General features: G+C 34.7%; 1 protein-coding gene across 3 annotated transcripts in view; it reads right to left on the bottom strand.

Annotated features, from left to right (window-relative positions):
- Positions 1 to 23,396, bottom strand: part of RMDN2 (regulator of microtubule dynamics 2) — a 45,279-nt gene extending 21,883 nt beyond the window's left edge. Inside the window, exons 1-5 of one of the 3 annotated variants that reach the window (XM_036224690.1) lie at positions 23,285 to 23,396; positions 21,332 to 21,433; positions 18,945 to 19,412; positions 12,051 to 13,019; positions 190 to 364 (exon numbers count right to left, since the gene is read on the bottom strand). In XM_036224690.1, coding sequence (XP_036080583.1) covers positions 190 to 364; positions 12,051 to 13,019; positions 18,945 to 19,412; positions 21,332 to 21,339 — 1,620 coding nt within the window. In that variant the 5' untranslated portion in view covers positions 21,340 to 21,433; positions 23,285 to 23,396. Of the gene's footprint in view, positions 1 to 189; positions 365 to 6,302; positions 7,021 to 12,050; positions 13,020 to 18,944; positions 19,430 to 21,331; positions 21,434 to 23,284 lie in introns of those variants that run through there. The other 2 variants (XM_036224688.1, XM_036224689.1) reach the window with 2 other exon arrangements.
- Positions 23,397 to 23,908: the final 512 nt, after the last annotated feature.

The following is a 23,908-nucleotide window of genomic DNA, read 5'->3' as shown; positions in this document are numbered from 1 at the left end:
TTTTTATGATTTGAGAGTCTGATAAACTCTATTTACTTTTTTAAAATTTTAGTCACATTATAAAAAATTTTGCATCAATCAATTAGCTTGAAAAAACTGCGAAACAATTATGGTTACAATATGAATGGGACAGTATATTAAATCAAAAATTAAAACTATTCAAACATGTTATTATCCGATATCGCTTACCTTTTCTTTGTGGTCACAAAGTAGTTCAAAACTCTCCATCTTGCTAGACTCGTTTGAACGTAAATTATCTGCCTTCAGCAGAAGGACATCTAAATTTAATTCCTCTACGTGTGTGTTAAGTGCTTGAGGGACTGGAAAACTCTGTTCTTCTGTATCGGTATTAGCTGTAATATACCTAAAATTGCAGAAATAATCATCAACTCCTTGAAAGTTATACTATAGTAGCCAGAGTGACCTTTTTAAAAAGCCAGTCAGATCATAACTCCTTTATGCTTGAAACCCTGTGGTGGTACCCCCTTTCACTCAGAGAAAAAGCTCAAGTTCTCACACCAGAGGTTTGTTTCCCAACTGCGTCACCTCTCTGACCTACCACTCTTCTCATTCGGCTCTACACTGGCCACCAAGCAGTTCCTTAAACATGCCGGTCCTACTCCTATCTCAGGACCTTTGCTTGCTTTTCCCTCAGAAGGGGACATAACTCACATCCTCACCTCCTTCAGGCTTTAGCTCCAATGTCATCTTCTCAGTGTGGCCCATCCAGACTATTCTATTTAAGACTGCAACCTCCATACTACGACCTACCCACATTCAATCTCCCTTACCATTGTTGACATATTTTTCCTATAACATCATGTACTAATATACTATATAATTTACTAATCTACTACATGTGTAATTTTTGTCAGTATCACCCCCACTAGATTGTATGCTTCCTGCAATATATTAACTGATATATTAAGTGTTTAGAATAGCCCCTGACACATAGTGGATATGCACTGAATATTGTTTAATGAATGATACAGAGTTGTAGGAATTCAGCAGGCACTCAAACACACATACATGTACACACACATTTATAGTTCAAATGATGCTCTAACTTAGTTTAAAAATTCATGCTACTTTCCACATTTCCTTTTGGTGTCATACAATGCAAACAAATTATTTTCATTTATTCAGACCCTGTCCTGTTCTAAAAAGATTTTAAGGAGGCACATAAAGATATATAACATATAAGGGAACAAATTAAAGTAGTGATAAAAGATAAAAATAAGGCCCAATGTCAGTGAGGTCAATAAAAAAAAAACATATACATTATATATCTATATCTTTGCTTCAAGGGACACAAATGTGGTTTTATATCATATAGTCCCAGTCCCCAGCAGATACTATCAAAGACACAAACGAAATAATTTCTTGAGAGATATGCAACCATGTCTAATACTGAGACTCAAATTTAGTTCAAAGTCTTTATAAAGAAGATACTATATGAAATGATATTCAACTTCTTCAACATTATTAACGGAAACTTCATTCTTTCAGTTTCCCAAATCAAAAAAAAAAATTTTGAACTATCCTTGACTCTTCTTTTTCTCTCTTAAGCAACATCCAATCTGTTAGAAATTCCTGTTGGTTCTATTTCAAAACAGATCCAGAATCTCACCACTTTTCACCACCTCTACCCACTACTACCCTGGTCTAAACCATCATCATGTCACCTGGATTACTGTAATGATTTCCTATCACATCTCCTGGACCCTTATAGTTTATTCTCAACACAGTAGCCAGAATGGTTCTTTAAAAGCTAAGGATCAGATCATGTTACTCTTTGCTCAAAACCCTCCAATGGATGTCCAAATCAGAGTGAAAATAAAAGTTCGTATAGTGGTCAACAAGGCCTTACATTATTTATAACTAACTAACTGAGTAAAAATGACACTTAGTTACTTAGGCCAAAATTGGAGTTTGCATAAGCTAAAGATAGTTTTTAATCCAATTCTGTGCACCAGAAATATAATAAAATGATAATCAAAAGAAAGTAACTAAATTAACATCTGACAATCTTTTTTAGAGTAAAAAGCATTAAATTTAAAGATGGCCATGAAACAACACATAATGGTTCAATTTGTAAGGAAGAAAGAGCAGTTTTAGATTTCTATGTACTAAAAACACAAGCCTCAAATATATAAAAAACACAAATTAAAAGATATACAAAGAGTAATTAAATCCGCTAACCAGAATAAGGGATTTTTAACGTAACATTCTAAGTAATTGATAAAGCATATAAAAAAAATAAGGATATAATTTAAACACCAAAATTAACATGTTCAAATCCAACCAACATATAGAACTAGACATTAAACATCTGGAGAACACGTTCTTCTCCAATACATCTGTAATATTTATAAAAACAGGCATGAACACAAGGCTATGAAGCAAGCCACAAAAGTTAATCTATTAAGTAGACTATGTTCTTCACTTACAATGCAACTAAATTAGAAATCACCACTAAAAAATAGGGGAGAAAAACCCAATATCTGAAGATAATTTAAAAATACACCTCTAACTATATGCTTACAAGAATGGCTAAAATAACAAAAGACAGACATACCAAGCATTGGTGAGGATGTGGAGAAAATGGAGCTCTCCTATATGACTGATGGGAGTGTAAACTGGTACAATCGCTTTGGAAATATTTTTGGCAATATATCCTAAAGTTGGCATATTTCACTCCTGAGTATATACCTAAAAGATATGTGTGTATATATGCTTATGCTAACATAATTTTCCACAACTGGAAACTACCAAATACCAATTAGGAATAGCTTAGATATTGTATATTTACACAATGGAAGAATACTTAGTAATGAGAATGAACAATTTACAATTGCACACAACAAAATGGATGAATATCACAAGATAATGTTGATTGAGAGAAGTTGAACACAAGCGTACTAGTGTATTATTTCATTTGTATGAAAAAGAAAAATAAGTTTAATTAATTTATGCATTTACAAATCAAGATGGGTTATCCTGTTGGGGCTGATGGCACAGAGCACCTGGAAGAGAGCATGTGGAAATATTTGAGGTGCTGATAATATTCTGTCTTAAAATCTGGGTGCTGGCTTCACAACTGTATTTAGAGCATGACAATTCATTCATGTATATACTTGTTATTTAGTATAGAAAAAAATATAGTATATATAGGGTTTGGTGCTATCCAAGGTTTCAGGCATCCTCTGAGGGTCTTGAAACATGTCTACTGTGGATAAGGGGGGACTACTATACTTACAAATCATATATATGATAAGGGGTTTCTATATAGAATGTATAAAAAACTCATACAACTCAATAAAAAGAAATAACTCGATTTAATAAGAAGAAAAGGACTTGAATAAATATTTCTCCAAAAGATAACAAATGGCCAATGAACACAGAAAAAGATGCTCAATATCATTAGTCATTAGGGAAATGCAAATCAAAACTCACAATAAAATATCACTTTACACATTCTAGGATTTCTCAAATAAAAGAAACAAGTGATAAGGAAATAAGTGACAATGAAAAATTGGAACCCGTCTACACTACTAATAGGACTGTTAAATAGTGCATCAAGTTTGGAAAGCAATTTGGCAGTTCTTCAAAATGTTAAACACAGAGTTACCATGTGACTCAGCAATTACACTCCTAAGTACCTATCTAAGAGACTTGAAAACACATGCCCACATAAAAACCTGCACAGGAATGTTCATTAAAACATCATTCATAACAGCCAAAAAATGAAAACCACCCAAATGCCTATCAACAGATGAGTAGATAAATGAAATGAGTAAACAATGGAATATTATTTGGTAATATAAAGGATTGAGTGCTGTTGCATGATACAACATGAACAAACATTATGCTGTGTAAAAGGCCATATATTGTATGGTCCCATTTTATAAAATGTATAGGATAGGCAAAGCCATGGAAACAAAGTAGAGTAATGGTGGATGGGGTCTAGGGGTGAGGACAGATAAAGAATGAGTGGGTACACAGTATAGGCTTTCTTTTTGGGGTGATGAAAGTGTTTGGAAATTAGACAGTGATGATGGCTGTACAGCTCTGTGAATAAACTAAAACTCACCAAACTGTATACTTTAAAAGGGTGAATTTTAGGGTGTATGTATTGTATCTCAATAAAGACATTATTTTTATAAGAAAAAAGAACAAAAACTTGAATATCCCTACAGCCATTAAATAAATTAGAATTTATATATGTATTCCAAGATTGAGAGAAAGAGAGAGAGAGAGAAAACAGAGTTTTTTAGTGAATTCATCCAAATATCCAAAGAATTAGATTCACTCAAATTCTTCTGAGGAATTAAAAAAGAGAGAACACCTTTCAGCTTATTTTATGAAACTAGTAAAATTGATACCTAAAACAAACAAAAATAGTATAAAATATGAAAATCATGAGCCAATTTAATACATAAATATAGATGGAAAAATTTTCAAAAATATCAACCAAAAAACTGCGATGAACACGAAAGAAAGCATCTTAACCAAATTGAGTTTGTCCTGGGTACTAAAAGCACAGTTTAACATTAGAAAATTTCTCTGGTACAACAAATAAATTTTATAAACTATATGATCATTTTAGTGTTTACCAAAATAAAATTTTTTAAAAATAATTTTAAGACAAAAGAAATATCAAACCTATAAAGAAGGAAGAGAAGGGAACTTCTGACCAGATATAGTTTTTATATACTAAAAACTGTAATACATTTTAAATTTAATGATGAAATATTAGCAGCTTTGTTCTTAAAATCAGGAATAGAGAAGGATGTACAATATTGCTGCTTCTATTCAACATTGTACTGCAGGTCCTCTTAGCACAACATTAAAAGAAACGCAATTAAAATTATAAAAATTAAGAGAGAAGAAACAGAACTGTTACTATTTGAATATTATTCAACAGAATAAAAAACCCAACAGAATTTACAGATAAATAAAACTTACATTTATAATAAATTTTTGAAAATTGATTATACCCTTGTATCTATAAAACAAGTTAGAAAATGCAATTTTATAAAATATAACATTTATAATAGTAGAAAAAAATACGCGGTACCAAGGAAAAATGCTGTAACAGTTTTTTTAAATGACTTTTCTATAGAAAATTACAAAATGTCATCAGAAGACATTGAAGAATACCTAAATAAATGGAAAAAGATATCACATGCATGGACAGGAAAACGTAACATTAAATTATTTCATATGGCCCCAAATTAACCTACACTTTTAATGCAATTTCAATCAAAACCACAATGGTGTTTTCCTATGGAATTTAACCTGACTAAAATTAATATGGAAGGGCAAGTGCAAGAAGAACCAAGAGAATTTTAATGAACAGATTTCAGAACTATAATATAAAAGACAGATCTAGAGTAAGTCAGTGTGGTAACATCATAACAATACACAAACTGGCCAACAAAACAAAAGAGAACATCTAGGCTAATCCCTTTTCAACATTGAGAAACACCCAAGTGTATGAAAATTGTTTTCCTACTTTGGACAGGGGTCTTCTACTAATAACTGAGCATTTATCAAAAACTATGAGAAAGTTTTGAAAGCAAAATTTAAAAATATGGGATATCTAAATATGCCTGGGGAAATCATATCAACTTTGGGTTAGAGTTTAGATTTATACTGGGAGGGAAAAAGGTATTTCATAGATTATCTGATGTCAAACAGAATTTTCCAACACTCTTTTAGCAGGCCTGGAGAAGTTCACTCTAAATAATCAAATTTACCAACAAACACTGGTCTCCTCATACACTTTTTCTGGCCCTATTTGCTGCTCCCAATTTGAAATAAGAACTACGCCATGTTCTCTATCCCTTCCTTTCTGCACAATTACTAGCTTCAGTAGCAATAACAGCATCTCTGAAAGCATACTTACCTAAAGAGGAAATGACATTATTTACTATGAAAATAAAATAGTGTATTTACAAGCTATATCAGTAGTGTGTTCCATCAGAAAAAGCAAAGCATACCTGGCTATAGTACTGTAGTCTCTTCCTACATCAGGCACCCTGATTCGGTTCCCTTTGCTCAGCCTTATGCGACACCTCACTGTCCCAATTTTGTTTTTCAAAAGATACATGATAAAAGAAACTGATGTCGGCAAGATGGTGGACTATGAAAACACTAAATAAATAAAAATAGACAAACTGAAGCAGCTTTGTGGGAGATCTAGAAACTAGTCAAAGATCTGCAGTAAACAAGTAAATGCCCAAGAAAGAAAAAGCCATACTCAAAACAGTGGTAAACTTCATGGTGTTTTTGCTTACCATGGCACAGCATGGCTGGGAAGAAATTGTCCTATTCTAGTCTTCTCTGCTGGGACAGAAGGAAAAGAGTGGATCTTGTTTTCTCGCATGTCTAGGGGCTTCCTGAGAGACTGGTTTCTTTTCGTTTGCCTCAGAGCTCAGGCAGAAATGAAGGCATAGTTAGGCTATCAGACTGGAGGCCACTAAAAGCAGTAGCAGGCACTATAGCATGTGAGAGCTACAGGGGGGCTGCAGACTCACAGGTAGCCTAGGTACAAAGAATATGGGGATAGGAATACAACAGGACAACTAAGACACCAAGAAAAACAGGAGTGAAACTCTTATTGAAATTAAGATAATTAATAACAATTGTGTATATAAGGGAACTACGGGAAAAAGCATATACACAGGCCTAGGGAAAACAAATGCCTAGAAAGGACCTGAGAAGACCTTAAACCCTCACACTGGGCTAATTAGTGAGGTACTTCATCTGCATGGAATCAATCTACAAAGGATGGGATAGGTGGCTATTTTTTCAAATATGCAATATTCAACAAAACACCACAAAGTACACAAAAAAAAACAGAAAAAGATGGCCTCGTTCAAATGAACAAAACAAATATTCAGAACCCGGCTCTAAAGAAATACAGGCTTTAGACTAACAAGACAATAGTCGTATGTTCAAAGAACTAAAGAAAAACTTTGAGAGAGAACAAAAGGAAATCAGGAAAACAATAGATGAACAAAATTAAAATGTCAACAAAGAGTTAGAAATTATAAGAGAAACAAAGAAATTTTGAAGCTGAAAAATACAGTAATGAGCCTCACTAGAAAAAAAAGGTACTAGAAGGCATCAACAATATACCCAAATAAGCAGAAGAAAGAATCAGCAAACTTAAAGAGAAATCATTTAAAATTGTTGAACCTAAAGATTTAAAAAAAAAAAAAAATGAAGAGAAGTGAAAAGAGCCTAAGAAACTTTATGGAACATTATAGATCAGACCAATATACATATTATGAGAATCCCAGGAGAAGGAAGAGAGAAGGGGTAGAGAGTTTATTTTGAGGAATAATAGCCAACCCCCCCCATACACATATTTTAGAAAAGACATGAATATACGAATACAAGAAGCTCAATGAATTCCAAGCAGAATAAACCTCAAAAAGATCCTCATCATGACATACACACAAATTGTAGAAAGTTAAAAACAAATCTTAAAAATCTTAAAAGTAGCAAGAAAAAAAGCAATTTGTCACAAATAAGGGATCCTCAATAAGACTATCAGCAGATTTCTCAACAGAAACTTTGTAGGCCTGAAGGCAGTGAGATGATATATTTAAAGTGCTAAAAGAAAATAATGTCAACCAAGAATTCTCTATCTAGCAATGTAGCAGTCCTTTAATTTGAGAGAGAAATTCAGACATTCCAGATAAACAAAAGCTGAGGGAGTTCATTATCCCTAGATCTACCCTATAAGAAATTCTAAAGGGAATCCTTCAAAATGAAACAAAAAGACATTAGATGGTAACTTGTAGCCATGAAAATATAAAATTTTCTGGTAAATGTAAATACATCGATAAATCTAAAAACCAGTATTATTGTATTTTTGGTTCATAACTCTACTTTTTATTCTTTTACTTAAAAGATTTAAAAAGAAAAGCATTAAAATAATGATAAGTCTATGCTAATGGTTATACAATAAATAAAGATATAATTTGTGACATCAATAAAATAAATGGGGGGTAGAACTGTATAAAGAAGGATTTTTATATGCAATTGAAATTAAGTTGTTATTAGCTTAAAATAGTTGTTATACTATTGTAGGATGTTATACGTAATGCCTAAGGCAAACACAAAGAAAATATCTATAGAATACATCCACACAAAAATGAGAAAGGAATCAAACTGTGTCACTACAAAAAAAATCAAGCAAACACAAAGGAAGGCAGTAAGGAAGGAAATGAAGGACAAAAAATGCTATATGAGATACAGAAAACAAATAACAAAATGGTAATAGTAAGTCTTTCACTATTAATAATTACTTTAAATGTAAATGTATTAAATTCTCCTATTAAAAGATACAGGTTAGAATGAATTTAAAAAATCAGGATCATATGTTGTCTATAAGAGACTCACTTTAGAACTAAGGACGCACATGGGTTGGAGGAAAATGGATGAAAAAGATATTTCATATAAATAATAACTAGAAGGAGACAGTTCTGGCTATACTAATATCAGACAAAATGGACTTTAAGTCAAAAACTTACAAGAGACAAAGAAGGTCATTATATAATTATAAAAGACTCAATTTGTCAATAATATGTAACAATAATAAACATACATTCATTAAACATTAGAATTCCTAAATATATGAAGCAAACATTGAAAGAATTGAAGGGAGAAAGAGACAGCAGTTTAATACTAGTAGGAAACTTAAATATCTCACTTTTAATAATGGGTAGAACAACTAGACAGAAGATCACCTGGAACCAGAGGAACTGAATATTACTATTGACCAATTTGACTTAACAGACATATACAGAATACACCATTCAATAACAGTAGAATACATAATATTCTCAAATGCACATGTAAAGTTCTCCAGCATAAATCATGATATGCCAAAACATGTCTTAATGGTTTTTAAAAGATTAAAATAATATAAAATATCTTTTCTAATTACAATGACATGAAACTAGAAATCAACAACAGAAGGAAAACTGGAAAATCCATAATTATGTAAAAACTAAACAATATACTCTTAAACAACCAATGAGTCAAAGAAAAAATCACAAGAGAAATTAGTAAATACTTTGAGTCAAAAGAATAAAACCACAATATATCAAAACTTATGGGATGCAGCCAAAGCAGTATGAAGGCGGGAACTTATAGCTGTTAAGTCCTTATAAGAAGAAAAGTCTCAAATCAACAACCTAAATTTCTACCTCAAAGAACTAGAAAAAAGGGCAAATTAAACCTAAAGCTAGTAGAAGGAAGGAAATAATAAAGATTAGAACAAAAACAAACGCATAGAGAATAAAAAACAATAGAAAAAATCAACAAAAGCAAGAGTTGGTTCTTCAAAAAGATCAACAGAATTGACAAACCTTTAACTAGACTAAGAAAAAAAGAGAAGAATCAAGTAACTAAAATAAGAAATGAAAGACAGGATATCACTACCAATTTTACAGAAATAAAAGGGATTATGAGAGTACTATGAAGAATAGAATGCCAACAAACTGAATAACTTAGATAAAATGGACAAATTCCTAGAAACATACAACATACCAAGTCTGAATCAGGAAGAAAAAAAATCTGAACAGATCTATAACTATTAAGGCGATGGAATCAAAAACCTCCCAATAAGGGAAAGCCCAGGACTACATAGATTTCCTGGTGAATTCCACAAACATTTAAAGAAAAATTAACATCAGTATTACTCATAATCCTTCAAAAAGTTAAAGAGAAAGAACATTTCCTAACTCATTCTACAAGGTCATCATTACCTGATACCAAAGCCATACAAACATACTTTAAGAAAAGTAGATAAATATTCTTGGTAAATATTGATGCAAAAATCCTCAACAAAATATTAGCAAAAAGATTTGCAAAAACATTGAAATGATTATATGCCACAAACAAGTGGGATTTTTTCTGAGAATGAAGGACTAGTCAACATCAACATCAAAAAAAATCAAAAGAAATATCAACTAGACATCAAAATTAAAAACTTCTGTGCATCAAAAGACATGATCAACAAGGTGAAAGATAACCCATAAAATAGAAGAAAATATTTTTAAGTCATATATCTGATAAAGGGTTAATACCCAGAATATACAAAGAACTACAACTCAACCAAAAAGTAAACAGCCTTACAAAATGGGCAAAAGACTTGAATAAACACTTCTCCAAAGAAGATATACAAATGGCCAATAAGCACATAAAAAAATGCTCAGTGTCACTAATCATTAGGGAAATGCAAATCAAAACCACAATGAGATACCACCTCACACCCACTAGGATGGTTACAATTAAAAGAAAAAAAAAAAAACAGACAAGTGTTGACAAGGATGTGGTGAAACTGAAATCCTTGTGTACTCTTGGAGGAATGAAAAATGTTCTAGCTGCATTGAAAAAAAGTATGGCAGTTCCTCAACAACTTAAAAATAAAATTACCATATGATCCAGTAATTACACTTGTAGGTGTATAATTAAAATAATTGAAAGGAGGGTCTCAAAGAGGTATCTGCACACTTATGTTCATAACAGCATTATTAACAGCCAAAAGGTAGAAGCAACCAAAGTATCCACTGACATATGACTAGATAAACTAAATGTGGTTTATTTATACAATGGAATACCATTACACCTTTAAAAAGAAGGAAATTCTGACACATGCTACAACATGGATGAACCTTGAGGACACTATGCTAAGTGAAATATGCTAGCTATGAAAAGACAACTATAACGTAATTATACTTACATAGGTACCTAGAGGAATCAGATTCAAAGAGTCAGAAAGTAGAATAGTGGTTGCTGGAGGCTAGTAGGAGGAGGATCGGGAGTTATTGTTTAATGGGTACAGAATTTCAGTTTTGCAAGATAAAATTTCTGAAGATGGATGGCGATGATGTTTGCCCAACAATATGAATATACTTAATGCCGCTGAACTTAAAAATGGTTAAGATGGTAAGTTTTATGTTATATATATTTCACAACTGAAAAACTAAAAGGGAAAAAAAATTTAAGTTCTATGCAAAAAAAAGGGGGGGAGAAAAACACAAAAATAGCATCTTAGCCCAATGATACAGAGTTAGGCGGCATTTTATTATGACAAATAAGTGAATATGATGTAAATTCCTTTCCTGTAAAAAGACTAATTATATTCTAACTTAAGTACTTTTAATTGCCTACATACTTTTTCCATTCATTAGTTATTCTGATAAATATATTTATAAACTTTGTTTAATATAATGGAAAAATATAAAAAATATTCCTTTAAAAATTTGGAGAGACACTTTTTTAAAATAAAAATCTTGGAAAAATTTTGGAAAAGATTTTATTTAAAAAATAAAAAACATACATTTTTTAAATCTCTGATTTCAGAGTTCTCTGAATTTCTAGACATATACATACATTAATGTGTATTAAAAGTATTTAGTTAAAATATCTGGTTTCAATATATTCTACATATTTCCATGACAATATGTTTTTACTTGTGATCCTTGCATTAGTAAAAATCATCTGTCAGTGGAATGTCTGGCATGAGAAATACAGCTAGTAAGTCTTATACAAATGAAAATTTGGAATTTGATAAATACAGTAATACATAGATTATATAGAAATACTATCTCTAATGATAAGACTAGGATAAAAGAAGATATTAAACTCTCAAAGAATGCAATATGTTTAGAAGACCTATATATCAAAGCTTGATGTTATTTTCAGAGCGCAAATGTATTATAATAGTCACTCAGAAATTTGGGACTAGTCAATCTGTCCCAAATCCGATAAAAGCCTGAAACACATGAATAATCTCTGACTTCCATATTTCAATAATGTTAATAAACTATCTTTCAAAAAACACTGCAATTAAAGCTAAATTTAGACTGTAACGTAGACACCTATTTCAGAAAACGCTGTGATGCTTAACAAGTGAGAACACATCTATGAGAACCAAGCAGTGATTTCTACAGACTACAGTGTGGCTGGGAGGAAAACTTCTGATTTGAGCTGCCCTTCTAAGAGAAGGTAAAGTCTGCGGTGACCTTATTTCAGGAATTTCAACTGGTGAAAACTGGTCTTCAAATCTTTCCAAGTTAGCAATATTTTCATCCTCAAAGAAATCTGCAGTAACTTCATTTTGAAATGGGGTAAAGCTCCTAGTATTTTTACGAAATGAAGAAAATTGAATATTATGGAGAACAGATAAAGTTTCACTTTGAGAGGGATGTAGTTGAATCACAGATGAAGAATTATTTGTACTGTGACTTTGAGAACCAGGATGAAGGGAAGCTTCCCTTAATTGGCTTCTTCCTTGCATATCAGTGGCCATTCCATTTTGTTGATATGAATAGGAAATAAAAGGTGGAACTGAATAGGAGGTTGCTCTTTGCTGTTGATGGGTGCTTCTATTAACAGAGTTCTGATAGGCTGAAGAATTAACTTTTGTTTCAAAATTTATAAAGTTTTTAATAGTATAGTCAGGAGAACAAGAGCTTTTACATTTTTCAGCATCAGTAGGATCTGACTTTTTAGAAACAATTTCGATTTCACTTGGATTACACATGTTCTCATTACTTGATTGAAGATCAAAAATTGCAGCACCATCATAACAGGAAATTATACTTAGTTTAGGGGCAGAGGAGATCATTTGAGATCTAAAGCCAAAATGTCCCGAGGAAGATTCTAAATCATTGAAGTTTCTTTTTTCTTGAGAATCAAAGTTTGCTCTACTTTGTTGACGGTGAAAGGAAACACAGCTCTTCTGAAATTTAGCTAATAAAGAGCATCTTCTTTCAGAGAGAGATGAGTGAATAGATGTATTTGATGGAGAATATAAATGTTTACTTCCTCTACGTAAACTGACTCTACGTATTGTATAAGCGCGACTTGTTTTACGATCAAGAGATGTGGTTGGCTGAATAATAGAAGAGGCTCCATGGTGCAGCAGGGGATCTGATGGTACTTTATCTTCAGGACAATTAGGTTGGAAGCTCTGGTCCTCTTTGCAGCAGCTAGAGTGAGAAAAGTGTCAAATGAGGAAAAAAATAGGGAGCAGAAGTAGAAACCTGCCAAGTCTCTTGAAGAATAACATCCACCTTATTAACATGGAAACAACAGGGAATAAGAAAATTATGGCAGCTGCAGTGGATGGTCACACAGAGGCACCCAGAAGAATGCCTAAGTCTAAAAGACTGCCTCTGATTACCCACAGTAGTACCTGCTCAGTCTATTAAACCTTGGGAAGGTAAGTTGAAAGACTCAGGGAAGCAGGCATAAGGAAAGATCAGAGGGCACTGGAACTAAAGGATCCCCTAAAGGAAAAGGTAGAACTTTCTGTTTTAAAAATAATAAACCATAATATCTGTGTGAGACTATTAAACTACTCTATTTAAAGGAGTTAAGTAGAATAAATTTATATACTGTTGATTAATTCATTTTAAAATATTAACCATGGATCAACAGAATCTGTCTGGAGAGTATTTCAGATACAAATCCAGCTATTCCATATTTCATTTATGTGGGAAACTAAAGGAAGTATTAAAGCTTGGTTTACTGGTATATCAATGTTCTTCAGCACATGAAACATATGGAGAAGTGTTTTTTCTTTATAAAGTCTTACCTTATGCATTTTCCCATGTTGAAGTCAATCCAAAATAAATCTCTCCATTCCTTTCTAAGCCATCACCCTTAAGCTATAAATTGCCCTGTGTAGGTGGAACAGGTCAGAAGACTGAATTCTTAAGCCGCATGTGGAATTAACATGGCAATAACATAGAATGTGATGACAGCAGACTCTAGAATCTGATGACGTCAGTTTAGAATAAAATTGTCCTGTGGCTCATCTTTCTGAAAAACTCCAACTCATGAGACTGAAATGTGTATTCTACCTTCATTATGTTCAAGGAGTCAGCCAACAAATCAAGGGATGGGAAAACAGCAGGATGAAGGCCATAACATATATGATATCTGTATAATTCTTGACTTGGAACTAACTGTCTCACTCACTGCTCTCTGGCCTATTAACTCATTCTTCTTTCACTTGAACATGCTTTACCCCCATGTTTTTCAAACTTCCAGTGATATGGAAAAGTAACTTTACAAACTTTGGTCGAAGATATATAGAGAAGGTAAAAAAGCCTAAATAGCAAATGTCATTGGCCCCAAATGAAACAAGATTCAGCTACCTTGGCAGTAAAGCAGGCTATCTGATTGTGTGGGCCACGGGCACAGGCTGTGGAGATCTGTTGTTCTGCTGTTTATAAACCCTTGAAATAATTTATACCCATTTCAAGGTAAGGTTAACAGCACTATTCCAATATATATATAGTTCTCTAATTCTCACCATACAATTGTCAGTTTGTCATTTGATTTTACCCTACATGCAAGCTAATAAATCAATCTGCTACTATTCCATGGATACTGAAGAAATACCACTCTTGGGTCCGAAACAGAGAACTGTATTAGCCACAGCAAATCAAGCAATGTGATCACCAGCATGTTTGTGTTGGTACTCCTTGACCCAGGTCCCACAAGGGCAGTGCAGAGGGCCTGGAGACTCTTGCATTTGCAGTGAGTTGTGTTACAAAGAAAAGAACACGAAGCTTAGGGAATCCGCTACTTGTTTAGCAAGCAGTATGTAAATCAGCTAAACTTGCTGACATTACCTCATTCCTCAGTGTTTCTCACCACAACCCTGAGAAATGGCCAGGATAAAGGGTGGTCATGCAGACTTTATACCCTTCACAAAAATTAACTCAAAAATGAATCACAGACCTAAATATAAAATGCAAAACTATAAAAATCCTAGAAGGTTACACTGGAGAAAACCTGGATAAATTATTAGCTTGCATGTAGGGTAAAATCAAATGACAAACTAAAAATTGTATTGTGAGAATTAGAGAGCTTTAGTCCTCTGGAAAGGAATTTCTTCAAAGGTTTCCCAAAGAAGGTTGTTAGGAAGGGAACAAAAACAGGAAGTGGTAGTAGGGTATTTGGGATATTGAGAACTAAAAAGCGATGACTTTATGATGTAATGTCAAAGGCACAATTCATGAAAGAAATAACTGATAAGCTTCTGTTCTGTGAAAGACAATGTCAAGAGAATGAGACACCACAGACTGGGAGAAAATATTTGTAAAACACATATCTGAAAAAAGACTGTTATCCAAAATATACAAAGAAGCCTTAAAATTCAAAAATAAGAAAATGAACAACCTGATTTAACAATAGGTCAAAGACCTTAACAGATGCCTCATCAAAGAGTATATACAGATGGCAAATAAGCATATGAAAAGATGCTCCACATGATTTGTCATCAGAGAAATGCAAATGAAAACAACAGTGAGATACAACTAGACATCTACAGAATGGTCAAAATCTGGAACGCAGGTAACATTGAAATGTTGATGAGGATGTGGAGCAACAGGAACTCTTATTCATTGTGGAAGTGGAGCGGGGGGATGCAAAATAGTACAGCCACTTTGGAAGTGAAGACAGTCACTTTGGAAAACTAAACACACTTTACCATATAATCCAGCAATCATGCTCCTTGGTATTTACCCAAATGAGATGAAAACTATGTCCACTCAAAAATCTACGCATGGATGTTTATAGCAGCTGTCTTCATAATTGCCAAAACTTGAAAGCAACCAAGATGTCCTTCAGTGGATGAGTGGATAAATAAACTGTGGTACATCCAGACAATGAAATATAACTCAGCATGAAAAAGAAATGAGCTGTTAACCTATGAAAAGATATGGAGGGAACTTAAATGCATATTATGAAGCAAAAGAAGTTAATCTGAAAAGCCTACATACTGTATGTTTCCAACTATGACATTCTGGAAAACGGAAAACCATGGAGACAGTAGAAAGATCAGTGGTTGTCAGGGCCTGTCGGGGAAAGAAGGATGAATAGCCAGAGCACAGAGGATTTTTAGCGCGGTGAAAATACTCTGGTGATACCATGAGATTCATGTCCAAAGCCACAGAATGTCCAACACCGAGAGTGAACCATAATGTACACTATGGACTTTGGTCCATTATGATGTGTCGGTCTGTGTAGGTTCATCGTTTGTAACAAACATACCACTCTGGTGCTGGAGTTTTATAATGGGAGAGGCTATGCATGTGTGAGGGTAGGGATTTCATGGGACATCTCTGTGTCTTTCCCTAAATTTTTGCTGTGAACCTGAAACTGCTCCAAAAAAGTAAAGTCTCAATTTTTTCAAAAAAATCAAGGGGGAAAAAAAAAAAGATTGTTCAGGGCCTTATATTCTTGGGACACCTAGCAAGATGTGTAGGAGAGTAAGAAGCCCAAGGAGGACTGGTTCTCACTACAGCAATCTATTATTTTGTTCTCCTATCATGTGAGATGGTTGTCTATTGTTCTTAAGTCACACTAAGATCCATATATAGTTTCTATAAGAAACTTTCCTTTCCAAAATTGGGCCAGCTTGTTGTTTAATGATCTCATCTAGGGCCTCTAAAAGAAGCACTTCCTCCAGTGAGCTAGCCCAAAGGAAGTGGCGATGTTATAATTGGATCTCGATGCTGAAAAATATTTCTGCCCAAAGAAGGTAATAAATGATGTCAGACCATTCCACTGTCCCCCTACTGATTATCAATTTTTAAGAAAGGGTCTAGGTATATGTGTTTGGAGATTGGGAAGAAGATCCAGATGTGCCTAAACATTTGAAAAGAAAAGAAATCACATACTAGTATGGGTAATATATAGAAATTGTTTAATAGTTTCTGGATAGACAACTTATCTAAATTTCTATTCCTAAAATTGCCCCCTCACTGCTTATTTTTAAGAAACCCATAATTAGACCTAGCCCAAAAGAAGCTAGTAAACTTCACAATGACACACATACAAAATTTGCTTCTCCTTCAATCAATTCCTGACTCTTTTTGTTCTATCAATTCCATGATCTCAGGCACCTTCTGTGTTGATTATGTCTTATGGTCGACCTAAACCCCCTCCTTTCTTACTTCAGCCACCCTATCCCCACCAAAACCAATACTCCATCATGATATAGCTCACTGTGCCCCATGTTTACTTGTAACCATAACTGTCACTAATTAAAACAATTTCATAATGATATCTCAGCAGTTAGAAAATCCTCTAGAACAAAGGGTACATCAGAGTCACTAGGAGAGTGTGTTAAAATGCAGATTCCTGGGCACCACTCCAAGAGGTTCTGATTTACTAGGTCTGAAGTGAGCCTTGAGAATGTGCATTTCCATAAAGCTCCCAGACTAGATGAAAAGTTGCTGCTTTTGGTCCACAGACCTCATTTTGAGTAGCTGTTCTAGAACATCTGAGTAATTAGTAAACCCTCAGAGTGATGATTAAAAGGGCCTTCGGAGGTACCTCACAGGAGCTTCCCAACAAATGATATCAAGACTGAATGTCCCTTCTCTTTGTGCCTAGATGATAAGTCTCTTTTGCATCCTAGTACACACTTGAAGGGGAAGTCGGGTGAGGGAAGTTGGAAGAACCCTGAATGTGACTGAGTCTTTAACACAAAAAAACTAGCTCTAAACTAGAATTGACTGAATTAATGTGTATTGACATGTTCAACTTTTCTCACATTATTCAAAACAGATAGTGAACTACTCTGAATTCAGTTATAATGTACAGTTATATATTCAGCTGATCTGAGTGTAGTGAATGTAAATTATTCCATCTATTACCTTAATTATTGTTATTTGTACAAATGGCTTACCAGATATGCCCAGTTATGCAAAATAACAATAATAGTCATCACTAAATCAGCACCAGGTTAACTCTGTTATGTTTTCTGTTTTCGTTCATTACAACATTAAACTTATCCACATAGGTTCACTGTTTGTAGTTTGCTATTCAGATAGCATGGTTATCTGTATGAGACTTGAAAGACAGAAAGAGTATTGCTTGGGGATCACCAAACAATTTAATATAGGCTATCTCTAGAACTGCCTTATCTACTATTAGTTCCTTTTGAAAGAAAGGGTTACTAATTCACTAAATAGTAGCTATTAAATGCAGTCTAGTAAAGATAAAGAAACAGGACATGGTCAAAGGTCTGAACAGATCCAGTAACAAATTAGAAGTAGTTTTAAAAACAATAGAAACAAAAAAAGTACATATTTTAGGTCAAGAAGTACAGATGTGTTCCAGCAACATCAGATGTGAGGACTACAAGGATGAAAACATGAGGTCCCTGCCCTAAGGAAATTCAGGCTATGTCATATTTACTAATGCTTCTTTATTTACTTGCCTACTATACTCCTCAAAAACACTAGTCAGGCACAATTTCTTTATTCATAAATCATTTTTTCCTTAAAAGAATATTATTTTGCTTTTGGTTTCAGAATAAAATGGATTACCCCAGGTGAGGATAAAACTGTATCACTTGTACATTCTCAAATCTTATTAGGTCTGCACTGCTTAATCCAGTAGCCACTAGTCCCATATGGTTATTTCTTTTAAATTAATTACAATTAAATAAAATTAGAACATCAGCTCCTCAGTTGTACCAGCTATCCAGCTATACTTCAAGTGACTACCATACTAGGCAGCACAAGTTTAGACCATTTCCATCATCGCAGAAGGTTCTATTGGATTGCATTTATTGGGGGTCACACAGTGGCCACATATAAAAATACGTTACAAATTTTGGCAAACAATTACCGTCTTCTTCAATACTCACGTGATGTCACCTAGCACTAGGAAGTTACTTATATCTTTTTTCTCAACATAGTGTACTCTAGCTTACATGCTACCTTCTATTGAATATGGTTTTAATTATAATGCAAGCCAAAATAATCGCTTTTTTATGTCTTGTTAGTAACAGAATATATGACTGGGAATGCATAATGAAAGTACTTAAATAATAGTAATAACGCAATAAATCATCAATTCAACATGGGAAACATCTTTAAAAAACTTACCCTCCTTCACTTTCTGCTTCTTCTGAACTATTACTTGTTCTTGAACTTCGAACTGTGGCAAGCTTTCTTTTTCTAGCTCTGTGCTGAGGACTTATCTTATGAGTAGTTGTCTTCCCTCGAAGTTCACCATGTATATATTCCTCCAGTTTTGGAATGGCTTCTTTAAGAACTCTGATTTCATTTTTGAGTTCTTCCATATTCGTCAGTAATTCATTTAACTTCTCTAATATCTGAAGTTGCCTTCCTTGAAAGATTGCTGCTGTTCCTTGGCCATTGTATGTTTCATTTTGCAAAGTCATCGAATCAAATGTATTACCCAGAGAAAGAAATTTAGGTAAATTCACCGTTATCCTTGGTTTACGAACCTTGTGGTACCACAAAAGCAGTAAGCTGATTCCCGTAGTTCCCACCATAATGCCAAGTATCAGTTCTTTGTTTGTGGAATGAGGCATTTCTTGGTTTTTGTTTCTAAAATTAAAAAGCATAAATGTAAACGAATGCTGTTTCTATCTTTGTCCAAGACAAAAATGATAGAGTTTATCCAATCAACAAAAGCCAATCTACATCATATACACACAAAAAAGTACTTGGTAAAATAAATCATAAACTAAAATATGTTACCTTTATAATGTATGTGGCCTAGTGAAAAAATTTACTTTAAGGATATTACTTAAGTCCAGTGTAAAGTATCAACTTTAATTCGAAATTTGTATTCTATAGAACTGATTTGAAATTTACTCTTTATTGAATCTTTTTAAAGGGTGTGATAAATAGAGGTAAAAGCGTCATTATAAATTTCTGTAAAAACTATTTAAGAATTCAAATTATGCTCAACCATCTGAACCTTTTGTCTAAAGTAACTTGTGTGCTGATTTCTGAGTCTTATCTAATCTTAAGGGAGGCCAAAAAAATGCTCTTCCTTAGCACCTAGTTCACATTTGTGCTTTAGAGTGATAAGTTTTTAAGGTCCAGGGTTTTGAGAAACAAAATATATTAGAGAACTTTGGCAAGTTTGTAACACACCCCATCTGTTTTTTTCAACATGGAAAGCAGAAATGCTAATATATGTGCAGGCTTCATCTCCTTTCTTCCTCTGACCCCAAATTCTTCTGCTCCTTACATTTCTGCTGAGGTCTTGGTTTCCTTTTCTTTCAAAATTTCACTTTTTAAAAAAGTGAGAAAAAAGTAATTTCCTTGATTCCTTTCTCCTAAACTTTCACCTTTTTGTATTTGAGGCCCAAGCTTGGCGCACGTAATTCCATATAAATTTAGCTCCTTTGACTAAATGCACCATAATCTTTCTTTAGTATTTCCCATTTTCACTAGTTTTATTGCTTTTCTGTTCTTAAAGAAGACCCTTAAAGTAACATAATAATATGAGACCCCCTTTCCTTCAGAGGCTTTAAAGTGGCGATAAGTATAGTAGAACTATGGTGAACTTTTGTAATCACAGTACAATATAAAAAGGCTTTTTCACAGACTTTAAAGTTCCCAAATGGTTTTCCCATCAATTTCCCCTATTTTGTAAAAAGGTAACCACCTGTATTAAATTATGTTAGCAACTTGGGAGAAATGTTACTAATAGGGGGTAAACTGTTCATTAAATTAAATTTGTAAATTTTTTGGTTTGTTTTTCCTGACACTTTCTCAAGGAGCAGATTATTACAGCACTGCCACCTATGATCCCTGAGAAAAAGGAAACAAATTAGGTAAATCCTTTATGCTCTCCAAGTTTACAACTGGAGGCGACCTCTGAACTATGGCACAGGGAGGGGAAAACCAAACAGAGCCTGGTAGTCTGAGTTGAACAGAGATCAGAGTTCAAGAAAACTAGAATTTTTGTGGCACAGTGCTGTAGATGAGGGAGATATGCAGAGAAAGAACTATTTGGAAACTCTATTTTACTACAGGTCTGAGTGTAAATGAAGACTAATGATTTTAAAATCATAATCTTTCAGAAATTGCCTCAGATGTTGGTGAATATTATATCCAAGAGAATTAAGAACCTTTTCTTCTGAAGCCAAAGATTCAAGTACAAAGTCTGTGTACTTAAACTGGCCTGCTTGACCTCAAGTTACAGTTTTCCTGGAATTAATCTTTTTAAGCAAAAAGATTTTTTTTTAAATTTTTTTTTTTATACCTAGTTGGTATGATTGTGAACTGTAAGAGCAACCATCTATGCACTCCCATCCATCCAGGAGACTTGTCAGCAGTAAACTAAGATCAATTTGTAATTTCAGCTGAAGTTGTAGATAATTATTATTAGCTGTTTACTTTTATTTCCACACACACACAAAAAAACTGTATCATGAAACTAAACTATTTTGAAAGAATATTGTGAAAAGGCAAGAAATATTAAGTAAAGCCATTATATGCTCATGACTTACATTTCCATCACATCTAATAATTATACAACAAGCTTGATCATCTTGGCTCTTTTCTGTCAGTAAAAAGATTCATGCAGGATGTTCAAATGCTGATCTTGAGGTCTATTAAAAGAAATATTCCTATTTTGATTACTTTCTTGACTCATAGCTGCTGGGCCTTCCTTTGACTTTACAATTAAAAACAGCCTAGTTTGAAATTTTTTTCACTTAATAAATGGAAGTCAAAATCTCCCCAAGATGGTACCAGGTTTAAACAGGTGACACAGAGTATCAAATTTTGTTTGATCTTTTCTTAAGGAATTATACCAATCCCAAATTATCTCTTTGAGGCAGGTACTACTATGATCCCTACTTTGTAGATAGCAAACTGAAGCACACAGATGCCAAGTCATTTACCTAGGTGTCATCCAACTAGGAAGTGAGAACTATCACCCTTGATAAGTACTGGATGTACTGCTGCATGAAGATTCAGAAACTATCATTGAGGACAAGAAGGAGAATGCTGAATGGGCAGAGATGTTCAGAGCTGAAATATGACTTCAGAACTATAAAAATCAACTGGAAAAAAACCCCAGAATCCATGGAGCAGGTATTGGTTTTAAATAACAACAATTAGAGACATAGCTCAAGTTACCTTTGAGTTTTGTATCACTATAAAATGAATGTGCTTCTGAGCAAACAACTTGAAAAATGCCACTTATTAAATACTGATGTAGAAAATAAATTAAAACACTTGCTTGCCTGTAGTATAATTTGAAAGGTTATATCACATCATTTATGTTTTATACATTTAATTATGAAATTAGTAATATATACTTGCACATTAGAATAAAAACACTAATTAAAAAATTTATAGACTAGATAAGATGCTAAATGTTATTCCTGTTAATAAGTTTCAATTTGCAAGGTGCTAATTTTAATATAAACTATTGGTATCTAAAATTAATGTGATACATAATTGTTATTCAGAGATGAGAATCAAGAATTCTATTGAAATAATCAAAATATTGACGCTAAAGAAATTTCTACATTAAAATTTCTTTGTAGAAACTGTCATGAAAAATTAACTTCGAAAACATTTTCATGTTCTAGTTTAAATTTTGATAGAAATCATGCTTTACTAATTAAAATTATAATGTTTTCACCAATACCTAGCATGTATATTCTCTTAATTCATCAGCAGAGTCTTAGGGAGAAATAAGTATATAACCGACAGACTCGGGTAATTTATGACAAGTTTTGCAAGAGGGGTAAAAGAATATTATGGATTAGACAAGCCTGAGATTTAAGCCTCTCAAAGGAATCGCTCTAAGACCTTGAGTTTGTGATCAGATTCCCCACAGCAACCTGGATAACCTGATACTTGTAAGTGAATTCCAATACTCATATCTCATTAGGTTTTATTTTTCCTATTTTATAATATTTTAAATTTAGGGCTGTCTGATGTTTGGCTTATTTGCAAATGTTTGTCGCACTGAAAATCTGGCCTTCGTTTTGTGTAAAATAGGTAGAGAATCCAAGTTCGTTTCGAGCAAAACAAAAGAAAATCGTTTGCTGGAGACTGAAAGGTTAAGACCCAAGGAGCCGAAGTGAGAAGCTAGCAAGTATCTCCGACAGAAACTCATCGGGGTTTGCAGGGACCTGCCGGGCCGAGGCAGCACACTGCCCACTCCCCACGCACCCCACGACCCGCGGGGCCGTAGCTTCCGAGGCGCCGTCTCGGCGAGGGTTGTGCCCGGGAAAGCGGCAGGTAATAATGCCGCTCGGCGGTCGGGAGAACTAACAGCAGCGTCGGTAGGCTGGAGGATGCCGTGCAGGGGCGCTGCAGGGCAGCACGTCCGCGCGGCCCGGAAGTGCAGTGGCCGCCACCGGAAGTGCTGCCTCAGCGCTCTGCACGTCCCTGGCTGCGTCCAGCCCTGGTCTGCCGAGCTGTCCACTGCCCTCTGCACGCACCTGTATTGGTCGCAGAGGCTTCTCTACCGTGGGAGACTGGGGACCTAGAACCTGGAACCTGCGGGCAGAGCGTGTGGGAGGGAAGCGGCGAGACGATCTTAGTCCCCGAGCCCCCGGGACTCGAGGTCCGGCCCCGCGGCGTCCTGACCCAGATCGCGGAAGCGCCGGGGGAGGAGCCCGCGGCCGTTCGCCCCGCGGCCCCTCACCCCGCGGGTCCCGCCTCCTCACGCCGGCTGTTAACTCACCTGGGGTGGATGCCCAGCGCACCTTTGGCAAAAGAAGAAAACTGCGCTCCGCGGGGCTGCTCGGCCTGCAGCGGACATTGTTGGCCGGATGCCGCCTCCGCTCAAAGCCCGTCCCCCTCCCCCGCGCCCTGGTTCAGGGCCAACAGCGTCTGTCCTCGCTTGAGGTTTGGCGCGACCTTCCACCTCCTAGCGCGTTCCGTCACTGCCGCTCCCAAACTCATCCCCATCCAGGTTCTTTCATGCTCCCAAACCCACCTCCCGTCCCCTAGTATTATCATCCTTATTTTGTGCCCTTTTCTAGGGTACAACTGCGAACCTCTCTCTGCATGACAGTTAAACGCTGATGTCTTAAACTAATTAGTAATCTTGTCCACAGCCA

This window comes from Rousettus aegyptiacus, unplaced genomic scaffold, assembly GCF_014176215.1.
Source record: "Rousettus aegyptiacus isolate mRouAeg1 unplaced genomic scaffold, mRouAeg1.p scaffold_m13_p_7, whole genome shotgun sequence".
Classification (NCBI taxonomy): domain Eukaryota; kingdom Metazoa; phylum Chordata; class Mammalia; order Chiroptera; family Pteropodidae; genus Rousettus; species Rousettus aegyptiacus.
This window is presented reverse-complemented; position numbering and strand designations above follow the sequence as displayed.